This window comes from Penaeus monodon, chromosome 37 (assembly GCF_015228065.2).
Source record: "Penaeus monodon isolate SGIC_2016 chromosome 37, NSTDA_Pmon_1, whole genome shotgun sequence".
Lineage (NCBI taxonomy): Eukaryota > Metazoa > Arthropoda > Malacostraca > Decapoda > Penaeidae > Penaeus > Penaeus monodon.
In genome coordinates, this window is record NC_051422.1 from 30,055,858 (window position 1) to 30,073,357 (window position 17,500).

The 17,500-nt window shown below is 37.5% G+C and overlaps 1 protein-coding gene across 1 annotated transcript in view; it reads right to left on the reverse strand.

The window, feature by feature from the left end:
* The window catches only part of LOC119596259 (zinc finger protein 160-like), a 22,603-nt gene that overhangs the window by 931 nt on the left and 4,172 nt on the right, over nt 1-17,500 (reverse strand). Inside the window, exons 2-9 of the mRNA XM_037945424.1 lie at nt 16,051-17,500; nt 7,107-7,179; nt 6,861-6,962; nt 6,646-6,756; nt 5,976-6,024; nt 5,694-5,780; nt 2,037-2,208; nt 1-1,372 (exon numbers count right to left, since the gene is read on the reverse strand). The exon at nt 1-1,372 is cut by the window's left edge and continues 931 nt beyond it; the exon at nt 16,051-17,500 is cut by the window's right edge and continues 241 nt beyond it. Coding sequence (XP_037801352.1) covers nt 5-1,372; nt 2,037-2,208; nt 5,694-5,780; nt 5,976-6,024; nt 6,646-6,756; nt 6,861-6,962; nt 7,107-7,179; nt 16,051-17,490 — 3,402 coding nt within the window. The 5' untranslated portion in view covers nt 17,491-17,500 and the 3' untranslated portion in view covers nt 1-4. The remainder of the gene's footprint in view (nt 1,373-2,036; nt 2,209-5,693; nt 5,781-5,975; nt 6,025-6,645; nt 6,757-6,860; nt 6,963-7,106; nt 7,180-16,050) is intronic.

The following is a 17,500-nucleotide window of genomic DNA, read 5'->3' on the forward strand; positions in this document are numbered from 1 at the left end:
AGAACTACCATGGTTTAGTTCGCTTGCCCTTGCTGGCTGGGGATTTTATGGGCACTTTCACAAAGGATTGGAACTTGCTGGTGCTAGGAATAACTACCTGACCTGCTGGGATGTGTGTGATCTCTTGGGTCACAATGGAAGGTTCTTGGGCTGCAGGGTACAGAGGAGTTAGTGTCATCTCAGATGCAGGTGTTCCTTGTAGTTCCTGGCATGGCACTTCTGTCAACATGGTAGCATTGACAAGAGGAGATATATGTGGATGCATCTGCTTATGAACTTCCAGTGTGTAACTCTTAGCAAATGCCAAACCACAAACATCACACTTGAAACTTTTTTCAAGACAATGAACTTTCTGATGAAGCAAGAATTTACCATTGTCCTTAAAAAGTAAACCACACTGGTCACATCTAAGAGGTTTGGTGTCACCCTGTTGTTTGGATGATTTGTTATCTGCATTCCAGCCAACAAGGCGTCTGGCATAGTATCGTTCTGTATGTACATGTTTTAGATGCTTTCTTAGTAAAACTTTACCAGTAAATTCTTCACCACAAACATCACATTTAAAAACCTTTTCTTTAAAATGTGTTTTTCTATGGAGATCAAGAGTAGATCGATACTGAAAGAGTTTACCACAAACATCACATTCAAGAGGCTTCTCTCCACGGTGCTGCATCATGTGAAGATCATAAGGTGTACGTTTTTCATACACTATATCACACTTCTCACATCGCCATGGACCCATCTCTGTATGCCGTTTCACATGCTGTCTTAATCCACTGCTATCTGAGAAAGCCATTCCACATTCTCCACAAAGATAAGGTTTTTCTCCTGTATGTATTCTTTTATGTTTTGTAAGGTGATCACTCTGGTAAAAAGCTTTCCCACACTCTGAACATGTATAAGGTCTCTCACCTGTGTGAATTCTTCGATGGACTGTCAGCATACTGCGTTGAGTAAATCCACGGCCACAGTCATCACACCTAAATGGCCTCTCTCCTGTGTGAATGCGATTGTGTACAACTAAACTGCTCTTGTTGAGAAACGATTTCCCACAAGTGCTGCAGTGATATGGTTTTTCACCACTGTGGGTTTTCTTGTGGTACTCAAAGCTGCTCCTCTGGGAATAGGCCTTCCCACATACACTGCATTCATATTTGCCATCACTTCCTTGGGTTTTGGTATCTTGTGTCTGCTGTGACTTATTCCAGAGGTAAACATTCATGTGGTCATCCTTTTCCTCTATGTTGATGGCTGGAACTGAAACATGGACGCCTGGGACAGCCACAGAAACTGTCACAGCCACAGACATTGACGGGACACTGACTTGCTGTGGCAACGACATTTTGCTGACTTTTTCCTTTAAGGTTAGTTGTTATTCTTTTGCTCCATCATTTTTTCTCTCTTATTCCAGTCTGAATTCAATTCCACATCTTTTGAGAAACCTTCGGAAGAAACTGCGTAACTTTTATGGCAGTCCTTGTGTCGTTCTTTGCTGCCATTATTTTATCTGTAATGACAAAGGTGTTTTAATGATATATGGTGGTTACTGATTACTTCAACAAATCCAGTAAAAGGCAAAGAAAGAAAAGGTTGTATTCATACCATATATTTGATAATGTAGCTTATTCAATATTCAGTGCTATATGAGATCTAGAAGAAAATAGCTTCTGCCAGTTCTTTTCTGCTTAAAGTAACTATATTTTATAATTCTGAACACAATTTATTTCCTTTTCTTACTAAACTGCATGATCTAAAGTCTTTCCCAACATTTCTCTATTTTATTTATTCATTTTTTCTATATCTCTAAGCTAATATTAATGGTATTGTTATATTTCTGTTGGGCTCATACAACTGCTATAATTCAAGATCTTCCCAAATGAGCATACTTATTAACATATACCAGGGTGTGATATATTTAGCTGTTTATATGCATTCTTGCTTACTTGTGTATGTTAAACTGCCCACCCCTCTTGTTAACTGGCCCTCCTGTTTTCCCTCAGCTAAGCAATATTATTTATTTATTGAAAATGTTTTACCACTTCAATATCTAAGGTCATTAGGTGCTTCACTAAACAGTGATAGGGTGGGGTTTGGGGGCAGAGCCACCAGGTAAAGCTTTTTGGTTCAGTAAGGCAATGTTCATGGATTTCCTGAATGGTCAATGTTCTAAACAAACAAGTGTACCAAGCATTGTGGTGAGGTATTGTGCTGAAAAGGTTAAATATGAGCTAACAATTTGGATAACTGGATGGACGTAGGAGATGAAGAAGAGAAAGAAAAAGAAAGGAGAAGGAAAGACCTTGCAAAATTTGTTGAGGCAAGGGATGAGGTCCAAGGCTGGGGTGATCCCTACATTGGGCCTCAGTCTCTGCCTCCTAATCCCCCATGGCAGCAGTGAGAAAGGGATTGGGGGGAGCTAAGCAATAGGTCCCTGTTTATTTATCTATATTCCCAACTTCTTTCATTCATTTCTTCTTTTTACTTCTCCCTAAATGTCTACATTTCTCTGATATCCATGTTTTTAAGTAGTTTGTCATAGTTTATATACAAACACATTATGCCTATGTAGATTAAGTAGGTACAAATCCTTTTTCATATCAAAGCAGAATTGCATTATTCAGTCTTATATAATGTGTGTAAATCTGGAAATTGATAATGTATGAAGGAGAAGAGAGGAGAGAACAGAGGTGAGGCAAGACAAGCAGTCAAAAGGAGAGGAGAAGAGAGGATAGGAAAGGAGAGGAGAGGAGACAAGAGCGGAAACTCTTCTTTGTTTGTTTCTACAATTCATTATTGAGAGGTTATTTAGCATTACCATCCTTGCCTGATTGGATGCCCTTCCTAATCAACCACAGTTAAGCACATTAATATTTATACCATTGCAGTGACTTCCCTTCAACATCTGTCTTTAACCTCTCAAGGTGATATGCTGTTTTCTCACTGTGAGATCAGGCTCAATCTAGCAGTCAAGAGCGCTGGCATTTTTACAACTAGAATAAATGAATATATACCTATATATATATACATATACATGTGTGCATGTGTATGTGTATATATGTATATACATACATACATACATGTGTGCATGTATATGTGTATGTGTATATATGTATATATATACATACATACGTGTATATATATGTATATATATATATATATATATATATATATATATATATATATATATATATATATATATATGTATATGTACATGTGTATATATATATATATACAAATATATGTGTATATATATATATATATAATATTATATATATATATTATATATATATATATATATGTGATATATAGTATATATATATGTATATATATGTAATATTTGATATATATATATATATATATATAATATATATATTATAGTATATATTATTATATTATATATATATTACTATATGTATATATATATATATATAATTATATATATATATATATTATATATAAACATATATATATATTATATATATAATATATATATATATATATATTGTATATATATATATATTATATATATATTATATATATATATATATATATATATATATATATATATATATATTATATATATATATATATATATATATATATATTATATATATATATATATATATATATATATATATATATATATATATATATATATATATATTATATATATATATATATATATATATATAATCATTGCAGGTTATTTGATGCTGTGAAAGTCAAATAAATTACTAAACTGTGATCAAAGAAGTGAATTGCTTTCTAAAGGTGTTCTGAAATGCTAAAGAAAATCAATAGTTCTTGATTTCAGTGCAGTAAGAACTTTTCTTAAGAACGTGGAACACAAACAAAAGTGACTACAGTGACACTGAAAGTGCTAAAACGTTATATGCCTTTTTAATAATAATACAGCAGAAAATCACACAACACAAATTAACTTTTGTGTATTGTTCATATTCTTTGTATGAAAGACTGGAAAAGATGAATGGACATAATGTACTTTTTTATTAGTGACAGCTAAATATGATGACCTCTATTAGGGTATGGCCTGTAATACTCTCTCTTCAAGTGAGGGATTGTTACAGTGAATTCAGTTATTCCAAAATAACTGTCAATATCTTTGTAAAACATGACTTGAACAGTCTGACATTTGAGAAGCAAAATGTATGCAATACCGATCTAAATATATCCTCTGATATTGTTATAATCTTAATTCTTCTTCACAGTGGAATGTAAAATGCCTTTTTTTTATTTCTTTATATTTTCTTTAGGCAATACTCCCCTATTTTAGATTTAACAATATCACATGTAAACATATTCATCATATAGCTATTCTGGAATAATTTTTGCTTTGTACTATACTTTACATACTAATGACAGAAAGGTAATTATAAGCATATTTGGCCAACAGTTAGAAGAAATAAATGTGCGACATCAAGTCATTTAGCACTATGGTAAAATATTGTGGTGAGAAGGGTGGAAACGATTTAATAATTAGGATAAGATGATAGATGTGAAAGGTTGTAGAAAGCTGTAGGATAGAACGGTAGTGAAAAGGGCATAGAGGGGGGAGCAAATGGAATATGGTGGGGATCTGTAAAAGGAAAAGGGGTTAAAGGTTTAGGGCAATCAGATCAAATAGACAGTATGTGTTTGAGGAAGGGAGAGCAACACCGTATGAGGAAAACTGCAAAAGAGGTATTATTGAAACAATCAACTGTAATACAGGTAGAAATAGTAGGAGTAGAAGTAAGAGAAGAATACAGAGAATGAGATAAGGGAACAGGGGAAGGTGGTGAAGTACTGGGAAGGATGTCAGGAGGGGAGGGATCTGGAGAAGGACAGTGTTGTGACATGAGGGAGTCATGTGACATCCAGGTGAGAGTGGTAAGGATAATGGGAAAGTAAGAGGAAATGGTGAGGAGAGGATGGAGTTTTTTGAGGGGAGAGAGGGAGGAAGAAGGGTAGGGGAAACTTGAGGAGGAGTATCAGCAAATACTTTGAATGTAGAATGAATAGGAATAGATTGTGGATGAAGGAGTAGAGCATTCTCATGGGTCATGCTTAGGAAGTTTTGTATGTCTTAAAGAATTTCTGGAGGTGAGTTGGGTGGAGAGGTCTGAGAAACAAAGGTTTTCTTATGTGGAGAAGAGGGAATGGATGTCCAAAGGGCAGACAGAGAGGTGGGTGAAGGAGAGGATGTAGTAGGAGCAGATGGGGTGGAATGTTTAGATTGTCGTATGTGATAGATAGAGTGAGAAAGATGGTTCTGGGTAGAGGGCAAAGATACTGGGGGAGATGCTGAAACTTCTTAAGAAGGCGGGAGGGGAGTGGAGTGAAATACAGTTTTAGAATAAGTAGAAAAAGAAAAACCCCATTGGCGTGCTTCTTGTCTGGCCTCATGTAGAGTAAGGCTTAGTTTTAATCTGAGAGCTTGTAAACAGGACGGCTCCTATAAAATACATTATGGGAGCCACCACAATTGGCACACGTGTGTGACTGAGCAGAGCAATTAGAACACACAAAGAGGGCATCGAGCTGTAGATGACAGTGTCTGGGTGACTATACACCAACATTTATGACAATGACTGGGAAGGGGTTGATATGGGCGAGACACTCTAGCAATATAAACTTCATGAGGAAGGTCATGTCTACAGAGCTAATCTTGGCAATATTGGTGTAGGACTTACATTGGCCTCTGGGGGGAATAATGTAGCACTGGACTGCCATTATAGTCAACAAGGCATTCAAAAAAGTCATTTTCAGTCTGACCAGTCCTTGTCATATACAGGACAATCAGTCAGAGACACGGAAACAGTTCCAGTAAAATTGTTTAGGGAGGAGTGAGGTTGGGCAGGAATAGGTTTGCCTGTGAGGTCAGTGAGAGTAGATAGTGCATGAGCTTGGGACTTGGATGTAACTGTGACAAGGTGTGAATGATTGGAACAACTGCAAAAGAAAACTTTGCCTACTTGTTTTTGGAGACATCGTTGGAAGAGAATACATTGTCAGAGTATGGGGCTATAGAGGTAATCACAAAGAATCAATCCCACTTGGGCCAAAAAGGGTACTCAAAAGGTATGGTATGGAGAAGTTGTACTGTTGGTAGGAGAACAATAAGAATGAAGAGTACTAATAAGGGGTTTGGGGGTAGACAATGAAGAAGACTGCAGTAGGAGATGGAGTGGAGGATGTTGGGAGAGAGAAAGGGGTGTATTCTGAAGGTTGAGTAATGACCTGGGTGGATGATTTGGAATGGATAGAGTTGACAGCAAACATCGAGGAGGGGGTATTAGTATCTGTCGATGGAGCCGTAGTCTAAGGGGAGGCAGGGGTGGGTAAACCAATGAAATCAAATTTAGATAAACTAGTTGATGAAGGGGCAAACCTTAATGCCCTTAACAAGAGTAAAAAATCTTCATTATTGACCACGGTGAGCCAGAAATAAATGGGGCCCTATGGCTCCTGGAGGCTGTTCATGACCGACACAAAGCCAGCCTCTCAACCTTTCAGCTCAGCTCTCACCTTAGGAAGTCAACAGAAGGGGTGAAGAAGAGAAAGAAAGGAAAAGGAGGAGAAGAAAAGACCATGCAAAATTAGTTGAGCCAAGAGCTGAGGTCCAAGGCAGGGGTGATCTGCTACATTGTGCCCCACATCTGGAGCGTGGGTTCTTAACCTGGGGTCCATGGAGGGGTTTCAGGGGGTCCATTAAACCCCTCAGATAAAAATTAACATTCATATTTATGTGTTTATCTAGATTGTTCACTTTAAAGTTTAATAGTTATACTTTGTGTATCTCTTGTATGTATGAGACAATGAAATCTTACCAAATAATGTAGCCACATAATACATATTACATGCAAAGCTGTGTTGGTGTGAATATTTCAAAGGAAAGGGGTTCAAAGTTTTCATTGGATTCTTAAAAGGGTCCATGACAAAAAAGTTTAAGAACCTCTGATCTAGAGAATATCCTACACCAAAATTTTGGCCTTAAAAATAAAGTGATGTATGGGCTGTAGTCCCCATAAAACAGTTATAACTTATTTTTCAGTTTTCTAAATGGGGGTTTCAACACTGAAACCACGTCTTTAGGGGTACCAAACCAGGAGGGGGAAATCTATACATCTCCGTTTGCTCCAGCTCAAGATACTCAACGGTCTTCAGCTGGGTTGTACTCTTTGCAACACAATAAGATTGTGGATAATACAAGAGATTAGAGTGAGTTTTTTTTTCTAATACCATTCCTTTTTTATTTAGGTGAATATTTATTCTAATGTCCTTTTTTTCAGAAACTAAAGGAAACATCTGCAAAACTTTATCAGTATGCATACTTTTTCTATTTTTCTCATATAATCTAAAATTAAGATGGATAGCACACAAGAAATATATTTTTTGCTTCTTTGGGTGTTACTCCCAGAAAATTTTCAATATTATGTCATGTCAATCACAACTAATTATTAGCATGCATTTAAGTAACAACAGAGACCCTGATAGTCAATCTTGTCTATGTTCATCCATACAACATTATGGTACATGTGTGTGTGCAATTTTGCAAGTAAATGCTTCTCAATCTGTGTTCTGCAGTATCCCAGGGTTCCAAGACACAGCACTGTAACTTTCAATGAAAGTTTGTTTCATCAAGTAAAAATGAATACTATACCTATATTAGGTGGTACGAAAGGTGAAAACATAGCAGATGTTTGTAAGAGAAGATATATATAGTAAAACAAATAACCAAATAAGGAAGAGTGAAGCATCTTATCATTATGTACTGACCCTATAAATGTGGAATAGATATTTGAGATCCACAAAAAGGATGCTGTTTAGAGCCACTGTCAAGAGTTATGCTGCTTCACCTAAGCACTGGCTGCAAAATTTGAAAACTTAGTTGAAAGATATTTTGTGCTTATTCACATTGAGCAACTCTACAAGGTTTATTTCTACTCTGCTTTTCCTTAGTAATATTTTGCTTAATGCAACCGCCCTGGAATTATGTTGTCCCCTTTTTGGTGAATTTTGTTACATACAGATGACTCCACATGTGCTCAACCAGCAAGGAATCTATCAGTAGGCCCTAGTGACCAATCCTGATTTCCCCTTACCTTGAATTGGTGGGAAAATGTGTTTTTCTTTTAAATACAGTTGATATCGATACTGTTATTATTGTTATTGATGGTATGATTATCAGATTATTAAATTCTTCATAACATTTAAGACAATGAAATAATGCAAAAGACCTTTCCAATGGTTAATGGTTAATGGTTAAAAGCAAGATAAATGTGCTAGACATCTAAGGTCATGTAGCACTATAGTTAATGTTAGGGAAGGGTGGTTGAGTTAGTGATTAGTTGTCTAAGCTGGGCAAAGGAATTGGTAAGTGAAAGGGTCAGAGTCGGGTGTGGTAAGGAGTTAGATTAGATGGAGGGTATGTATGAGGAAAGAGAATAGGTTGTTGAAACAGAAAGTGTGGGATTCTGTAAGGATGTCTGATAGGTTGGGAGGTCGGTGAAGGGAGGATAGGTGGGGAAAGCAGAGGTAAGTATGGATGAGACATAAAGGGAATGTGGGGAAGAGACAATGATAATTGGGGATTGGTATTGGAGGATGTGTAAGAAAGGTCTCTTGAAGGCAAAGGATATGACAAAGGTCAGGTCTGTGAGAGCGGAAACCGCGAATTTTCCAATGAAGGATAGTTATACTTTAGTGATATAGATTGTAGTACGTTTTGGAGATTTTGAGAGGGAAGCAGCTAGAGGGTGGGATAAGGACCAAGAGGTCTGATATGGGAGAGGTGTGGGAGTTGGTGTTCTACTAGGAGGGGGTAAGGGGATATTTGTGACATAAGGGATTCACGTGTGTAAGGGATAGAGGGGATGGTGGGAGGGTTACATAAGGGATTCACGTGTGTATCCAGGAGGGAATGGAAGGGATAGAGGGGATGGTGGGAGGGTTAATGTGGGCGGGGTTGGGGTCGGGGGGGATGGGCTGTGTTGGGAGGGGTTTAGGAGGATAGGGTGTAGGGGGGATATCGTTAGGAGGAGGATGGATATCAGCAGTTACTTGCAGTGTGAAAGGAGCAGGAGTTGTAAGATTTGGAGGTTGAGTGCCAGTTTTCATTAAGTAATCTTGAATATTTTCAATAGTTTCTTCTGAGGAGTTGGTTGGGGAGTTTTGGGGGATAAAGGATTTCTTGTGAGGGGGGGAAGAGAGGATTGGTGTCTCAAGCGTAGGGGCAAAGGAAGGTGGAGGTGTTTGTGTGGTAGGGGAAGAGGGGGTGGAACGTTTGTTCTGTCTGTTACGGGTAGTGCGAGGAGGGAGAGAGGAAGGTGTTGGGGTTGTAGAGGTGATTGGAGTATCTGTAGTAGAGATTGGAGTGTCTGGGTTTAGGATGGCAAAAGAGTTTGACTGGAGAAGGTAGGAGGTAGAAGAGGGGGAGTTAGATGTAGGGTGGGTGGGTTTAGGAGAATTGGTAGAATGAGCAGTATTACTGGAGTAAGGAGTAAGAGAAAAACCACGTCGACGTGCTTCCTGTCTGGCTTCACGTAGTGTGAGTCCAAGTTTGAATCTGAGAGTTGCTACCTCAGACTCAAATTTGTAGGTGGGACAGCCCCTATAAAATACATTATGGGGGCCGCCACAGTTGGCACATGTGCGTGATTATGCAGAGCAGTTAGATCGGGTATGGCCAGGTTGGGCACATAGTCGGCATCTGGCTGTGGAACGGCAATGTTTGGCTGGATGTCCTAGACGCCAACAATTTTGGCACTGACGTGGAGGAGGTTGGTATGGACGAACAGGGAGGGATTCTCCTCCTATGTAGACGTTAAAGGGAAGGTCATGTCTACGGAAGGTAATTTTGGCTATGTTAGTGGGTTTCTTTCGATGACCTCTGGGGGGAATGGAGTAGCATTGTACTGATGTTGCATCATAGTCTGTGAGACAGGCAAGTAGGTCTTCTCCACAGTCTGACCAATCTTTGTCATAGACTGGGCAATTTGCTGGGGAGATTGAAACTGTTCCAGTGCAAGTATTGAGGGTTGGATGGGGTTCTGCAAGGATGGGGTTACCATATAGGTCAGTTAGTTTTGTTAATGCTATAGCTTGGTTTTCGGATGTTACTGTGACAAGACGGGAGCAGTCGGGTCAGCTACGGAAAGACACTTTACCTACTTGTTTTTGGAGACATTGTTGGAAGAGAAGGGTGTTGTCAGAGTAGGGAGCTGTGGGAGGGATCACGAAAAATCGGTCCCATTTGGCTGCACTAAAGAGAGTATTCAAGGAGGTTGTAGAGATAGGGGAGTAGAAGGCGGGGGCGTGACGAAGATGGAGTAGTGTTGAGGGAGGTAGTGTTATGGAGAGGTGGGCAATAAGGCTGTAAGGTATTAATAAGGGAGGATGGGGTGGTTGATGTTGGAGGTTGTGGGGATAGAGGTGTTGAAGTTGAGCATGCTGGAAGAGTGGAAATGTTCCTTAAGGGTTGATTGTTGGCTACTGTACTAGTAGGCATTGATGAGGGGGTAGTTATTGCAGTGTTCGGAGCTGTGGTCAAAGGAGAGCCTGGGGTCAGGGAATCGGGTGGGTTTACATCGTTGGGGCTATTTGATAAAGGGGCAAGCCTCATTGCCCCTAATAGTGGGGATATGTTTTCATTACTGGCCATGGTAAGCCTGGTTATGTTGGGGATAAAAACAGTCCACCCCTCAGGGTCCCCTTGAGGGGTAAGGGCTAGGTAACAAATCAGGGGAATACCGTGCCCATGGCTCCCTCAGGCCGTTCAGGACTGGCACAAAGTCAGCCTTTCATCCTTTCAGCACGGGTCTCACGCCTTAGGAGGTGGATAGCAGAAGGGTTTGGTGAAGGGACAGAAACGAAAAGTGGGAAGGAAAAAAAAAAAAGGCCATGCAAAATTAGTTGAGTCGAGGGCTGAGTCCCAAGGTTGGGGAGTTCCCCATCATTGGGTCCCAGTCTCCGCCTCCTAAGCCCCCCCACGACAACAACGGGCAAGGGATTGGGGGGGAAGACCTTTCCAAAAGTCAAGGAAAAGGTAAACAGGTGAGATAGGTAGGCCTAACAACTGACTCCTTGGTGACTAAGCACTTGTACAGACATCCATGTGTAAGTACAATAAACTTGTATTACAGTGGCCATGGCACGTATTCTTGCCATACATGCCGATTGGGTTAAATAGTCTGGACTACTAAAAACTGATTATGGTGAAAACCAATACCTACACTATAATTCACAATTCTTGCTGAATCTATTTTTTTATATACTAATTTTTTGTGGAAACCAAACAGCGCACCTCCTGTCTTTCCTATGACCATTAGCTTGGCAGTGGAGCAACTGTCCGTACTTGGAGCACTAAAATAATTCATTATTTTCAATCCAGCATACCGTTATTGATGATGATGATATCACAGGACAAAAAACTTTTTATATTTCTATTCCTTATTTATCAATTTATCTTGTTTGTTAATTGCTGTAATGATACAGTAATATGAATTTATGTTAATATTTCTTATCAAACATGTGTTCAAGAGCATCTGAATTTTAGTTTATTATTGTATTGTGTGCAATATATTTTGTTTCATTTTAGGTCCATAATTTAATTAATACCAGCTTATAACTTTCATCACAATTACCCGATCAAATTGCTTGCTTTGACATTAAATTTGAAAACTTTAAAATTTTAGACTAATTTAATTAAATTTTCTGCTGCATAAACCTCTACGTTCTTAAACAGCATATACAAAATATACCAAAAGGTAAAGAATGTTTGTCGATCTCCAGAAACAGTTGTACCAAATATCAAAGGTTACACAGCATTATGGTAAAGTTCTGTGGCAAAAAGGGTAAGTATGATTTAACAATTTTAATAAGTAGACAGAAGAAGGCAATGAAGAAGAGAAAGAAAACGAAGGAGGGAGAAGAAAAGACCCTGCAAAATTAGTCGAGGCAAGAGCTAGTGCGCAGGGCATGTATGTATATGTGATCTGTAATGGATTAAAGATAAATAAAGAAATAATTTATAGGATAAAATAATAATAAAATGAAAATTATGATAAAAAGCATGATTAAAATGAAAACAAATAACTAATAAAAAAAAAAAAAAAAAAAAAAAAACTAACAATGATGCCCATGACACTGAAGATGAAGATGGAGATGAAGAAGATGAAGATGAAAAAGATGAAGATGAAGAAGATGAAGATGGAGAAGATGAATCTGAAGATGAAGATGGAGAAGATGAAGATGGAGAAGATGAAGATGATGAAGATGAAGATGGAGAAGATGAAGATGGAGAAGATGAAGATGAAGATGGAGATGAAGATGAAGATTAATCTCAAGATGAAGATGAAGATGAAGATGATGGAAGATGAAGATAAAGATGAAGACTGAGACAATGATAATGACAATAATAATAACAACAACAATAATAATAACAATGATAAAAAAAAAAAATAAATAAAAACAACAAAACAGACAAAGATAGACACGATGAGGATGATAACTAACACGATGATAAAAAATATATATATATAACAGAAACAAAACTGTAATAATGATAATAGTAATTATAACTGAAATCATTTCTAAAATGGTTATCATTATATAAAATAAATTAATATCATGTGATGATCTTCAGCATTAGCCCACCAGAAACCCTATATATCTGGAGAACCAAGCACTGTCACGAGACCTAGGAAACTATACCCAGGTTTTTACTTTTCATTCTGTCATCTTTCGTGTTTTGTATTTTTTTATATCTGCTTCTAAAAACTTCTCAATAGAGGAAAATAAAATAAAAGGTATAAAAATCCATCGAATTACACAAATACAGAACAAAATGTCGAAATCCAGTATTTCAAAGATCCAGATACAAAGGGGTAAGGGGCCAGTCCTGGGGGATAGGGAGAGATTTGATTTGCGAGAATCATAACGGACGTCAGCGTCGGCCTTGAATGGCTACGCATTCAGAGACTTACCCATGAAAATATTAGGATTATTTATTCATTGAAAATTTTCTGCCGCTTCAACATCTAAGGTCATTAGCTGCTTATTCAAAATACAGCAATAGGGAGAGTATACAGCATTATGATAAAGTATTGTGCAAAAAGGGGTAAAAATGAGTTAACGATTAGAATAAGTGGACAGAGGAACAGAGGAAGAAGAGAAGTAAAGGGAACGGAGAAAAGACCATGCAAAATTCGTTGAGGCGAGGCTGAGGTCCAAGGCAGGGCTGATCCCCGGCATTGGGCCTCGGCCTCCATCTCCTAAACCCTACCACAACAACGAGCAAGGGATTGGGGTGTATAGAGGGTTCAGGGGCCAGACCTGGGTGATGGGGCGAGGAGATTTGACTTGCGAAAACCATAACTCAGTCAGTGGTGGGTCTGAATGCCTACACATCCAAAGACTTACCCACCCATATATTAGGATCTATGAAACGTGATTGTTATGTAAGCCATTAACTATAAAGCATATGTTAGCTTGTTTGGTCTTTTTAGTAGGCTTGTAAATTAGATTTAAGTGCCATAAAAAACAATTATATCTTCCAGATCAATTGGTGTTTGTATTAATATTGCATTTATCTCAATAGAGTTTTTGGGGATACCCAAATGGGGGGGGGGGGGATAGCTAAAATAAAAATGAAATTCCTATACATCTTTGATGAATATCTTCTAACACATGCTTTTAACCAATTAAATAACATAAGTTATTTAATTTTACATCATTTCCATTTTCCCTGATACGTATTTATAGTTAAAAAGGAGAAAAAAATCCACCTATACCATTTAATAGGCCTTTAACTAAAGCTTATGCACATAAAAAAAAAAGTTGCATGTACTGTAAAAACTGAGCATGATGGTGCAAAAAATATACATACATTTTTTTACCTTTCTTTTGGTATTCTCAAATACTCAATAAGTATAATACACAATAAGCTACATACTACTTTGTTTTTTAGAAAACCTGTGCAACCTAATTTTTTTGCCAATTCCTCTAAGATAATCTGTAATTTGAGTTTTTATGGCAACTTCATCTAATTTTCTCCCCTCTGGTAGTTTTATTACACATATATACATGTTTACATTTTCATGCAATAAAGAAGTTTAAACTAATAAGAGAAACGAGTTTATGGTAGTTAGATATAATTATAAAAAGTCATGAAGTTAATTAAGAGTACTGACAATCTTAAATGCATTTTCCTTACTTTTTCAAAGTTGCTGCACAAATAACTCACTAGATTCTTAAAATCTAGTTATTTCAATGGACATTGATATTCTGTAGACCCTCTTTTTCTAGGGATATTTATGTAAAAATAATAATAACAACTAAAAAACTAAATTTTCATTCATTTACTCAATTCTTACTAGAAAATCCAGCTATTTGTGCAACTCAATAGAATTTTATTTATCTAGATATTCAATGACAAGTTATCTGTACAGCAGTGAAGGGGAAAAGCCTAAAATCTTTGTATCAGGAATTGCATAATTTTTGTACACAATATAATGAAACAATCACTTTTAGGCCATTTTATCAATGTTGTCTATCCCCATGCAGGACAGTCCTGTTAAAACCAAAAGAGCAGAGGTCATGAAAAGCAAGGTGATTGTAATACTTGAGGCTGCCAAGCTGCAGCACTGCCCAGGTCACTCCCCTTCATTTCCCAAGGAAGGTTAATCACTGGAGATAATTACATAAATCTTTTTATTTACCAATTTAAACTACAATATAATTTACATGGTTTGTGCCACAACATAAAGCATTAATCTCTCTCTGTTACAGTATTAAGTATATTTTCACCTGCCTTTCATGATCCCTAATAGGACAATGAATTCAAAAATATGTTTTATGCACAGTGTGAGCACGGTGCATGTACATGTGTGTGTGTGTCTGTATGTGTGTGTGCGGGTGTGCGCACATTTGAGAATGAGTTGGAGTGAGAGTTTGAGCGAGTGAGAGAGAGTGTGTGTGTGTGTGTGTGTGTGTGTGTGTGTGTGTGTGTGTGTGTGTGTGTGTGTGTGTGTGTGTGTGTGTGTGTGTGTGTGTGTGTGTGTGTGTGTGTGTGAGTGTGAGTGTGAGTGTGAGTGTGAGTGTGAGTGTGCCTATGCTTGTGCATGTGTGCCAGTGAGTACATGTGCCTACTATGCATGTCTGGATGTTTACATGAATATGTGGGCCTGCAAGTGCATGTATAACATGCACAAGGACATATGGGGAGGCTGTTCTATTTACACAAAGCAAAACTTAATGATAATCAATAACAAAATGCAAGTGCTTTTGTTAATAACTTCTGTATCTCAAAAAATGAAATTAAAATTAAGTATATATATATATATATCAGTATCATGTATACTGACCATAGGAACACAATGACTTCATGTTCCCTACTAAAAGAATGAGCAAATACAAAATTTACAAAATTAAGTACTGTATATAATGTGCATGTTGTTAAAGCTACTTCTGTCCTTCTGTCAATGTTTTACACAAAAATATGAAGAAAATTGTTCCTTCCTAGTCATATGCATATTTGGCACCAGTACGGAACTCATTTGGTATCACAAAGCATACAGCCTGACAATTAATACCTATAAGTTTGCTATGCCAAGTGTTAAATAATATAATTTGTACATACTTTTAGCTACTTTGAAATAATTCATGAATGCCATAATTTGCATACTATATTACATTCTTTTCTTGTCTTTTTATGCAATGGCTAATTTGTTTTTCAATGGAAATTGTCAAAACTTATCCTGCAATTATTTTTTGAGCAAATAATTGATCTGCATATATCATTCTAGCAATTAACTTTTATTTAGAAAAGTTCAAGGTACTATTTGTGCTGACTGATTCTATCAATGTAACCCATACTATTTGATAAATATAAATATATTTTGCAAATTCAATCTATGATGATAAGGAAATATGAATGCAAAATGTATCATGAAGTCAGATAACACTAAAATATTCATAACTGTTAAGTATCAAAGCATATATAAAAGTTTATTCAAAATAATGCCTGCCATGCGTGCTTTCATATTATCACTTACGGAACTTGTTTGTATACATAGTTTTACCCTGGGCTGAATAAATATAATTGTATGATTGGTGCTGTTCTGGCACAGTGAGACTTTCTACAAGATCTGGAGTCACCTGGGCAGCAGCAGTAGCCATGGCAAGAGGATCGTCGTAGCGAGGCTCCCGCTTAACTGCAACTGGCCGTTGTGGTACTTTGACATATGCTGTGACTTTATTTGATGTCTGTGGCACTGTCACTGAAGCTGGCACACTCAACACTGGAGTTAGAGATCCAATGGAAGTCATTGCATTGATTGGGATTGGTCCATTCTGAATCACTTGGGGAGCACTGGCATGCATCTGTCTGTGAACCTCTAAAGTATAACTTTTTGCAAAACACATACCACAATCATCGCACTTGAATTGTTTGTTTGGCCGATGAGTGTGCTGGTGGGCCAAGAATTTACCATTTGTTGTAAATGTCATGTCACATTCATCACACTTAAAAGGTTTTGATTCTCCATATGGCTTTCTTGTTGGTCTGTCATCATAGATTGGTGGAACACGTCCAGACGTACCATGGCCATGTGCATATTTCACATGTTTCTTTAAAGTCACTAATCTCATAAATTCTTCATCACATAGTTCACATCTAAATGCTTTTTCTTTGAAATGAGTTCTTCGATGATTTGTAAGAAGACCTTTGGTAGGGAACTGCTTTCCACAAACATCACACTCTTCTGGCTTAATGCCTTTGTGCTCCATCATATGTACATCATATGAAACTTTTTTATCAAAAAGCTCTTCACAGTACTCACATCTAAAAGGTCCTACTTCTTGATGCCTCTTTATATGTTGTCTTAAAGCACTACTATCCGAAAATGCCTTTCCACACTCTTCACAGGAGTATGGTTTTTCTCCTGTGTGGATTCTGCTATGCTTTGTTAAGTGATCACTTTGGTAGAAAGATTTCCCACACTCATTGCAAAGATATGGTCTTTCTCCAGTGTGAATTCTCAGATGGACAGTTAACATACTTCTTTGTGTAAATGTTTTCCCACATTCTGAGCACTCGTACGGTCTTTCCCCCGTATGAATCCTGGTATGAACCACAAGGTTGCGATTGTTTGCAAAAGCTTTCCCACAAATGCCACAGCTGAAAGGCTTTTCACCTGTGTGGGTCTTCTTGTGATACTCAAAGCTGCTTCGCTTAGAGAATGTCTTTCCACATTCTAGACAAGTATATTTACCATCTGTTGGCTCTGTGTGAACTTGCTGTAACTGCTGCACTTGTTGTACTTGTTGGACCTGTTGGACTTGCTGCACTTGTTCCACTTGCAGTTGCTGTGCCTGTATCTGCTGGGCTTGCAACTGCTGTGCCTGGAACTGCTGTGCTTGCTTGGTCCAAAAATAGAGAGGAAGTTGATCGTCCATGCCTGACAATTTAGGGTTTATATGAACTTCCATTCCATCTTAA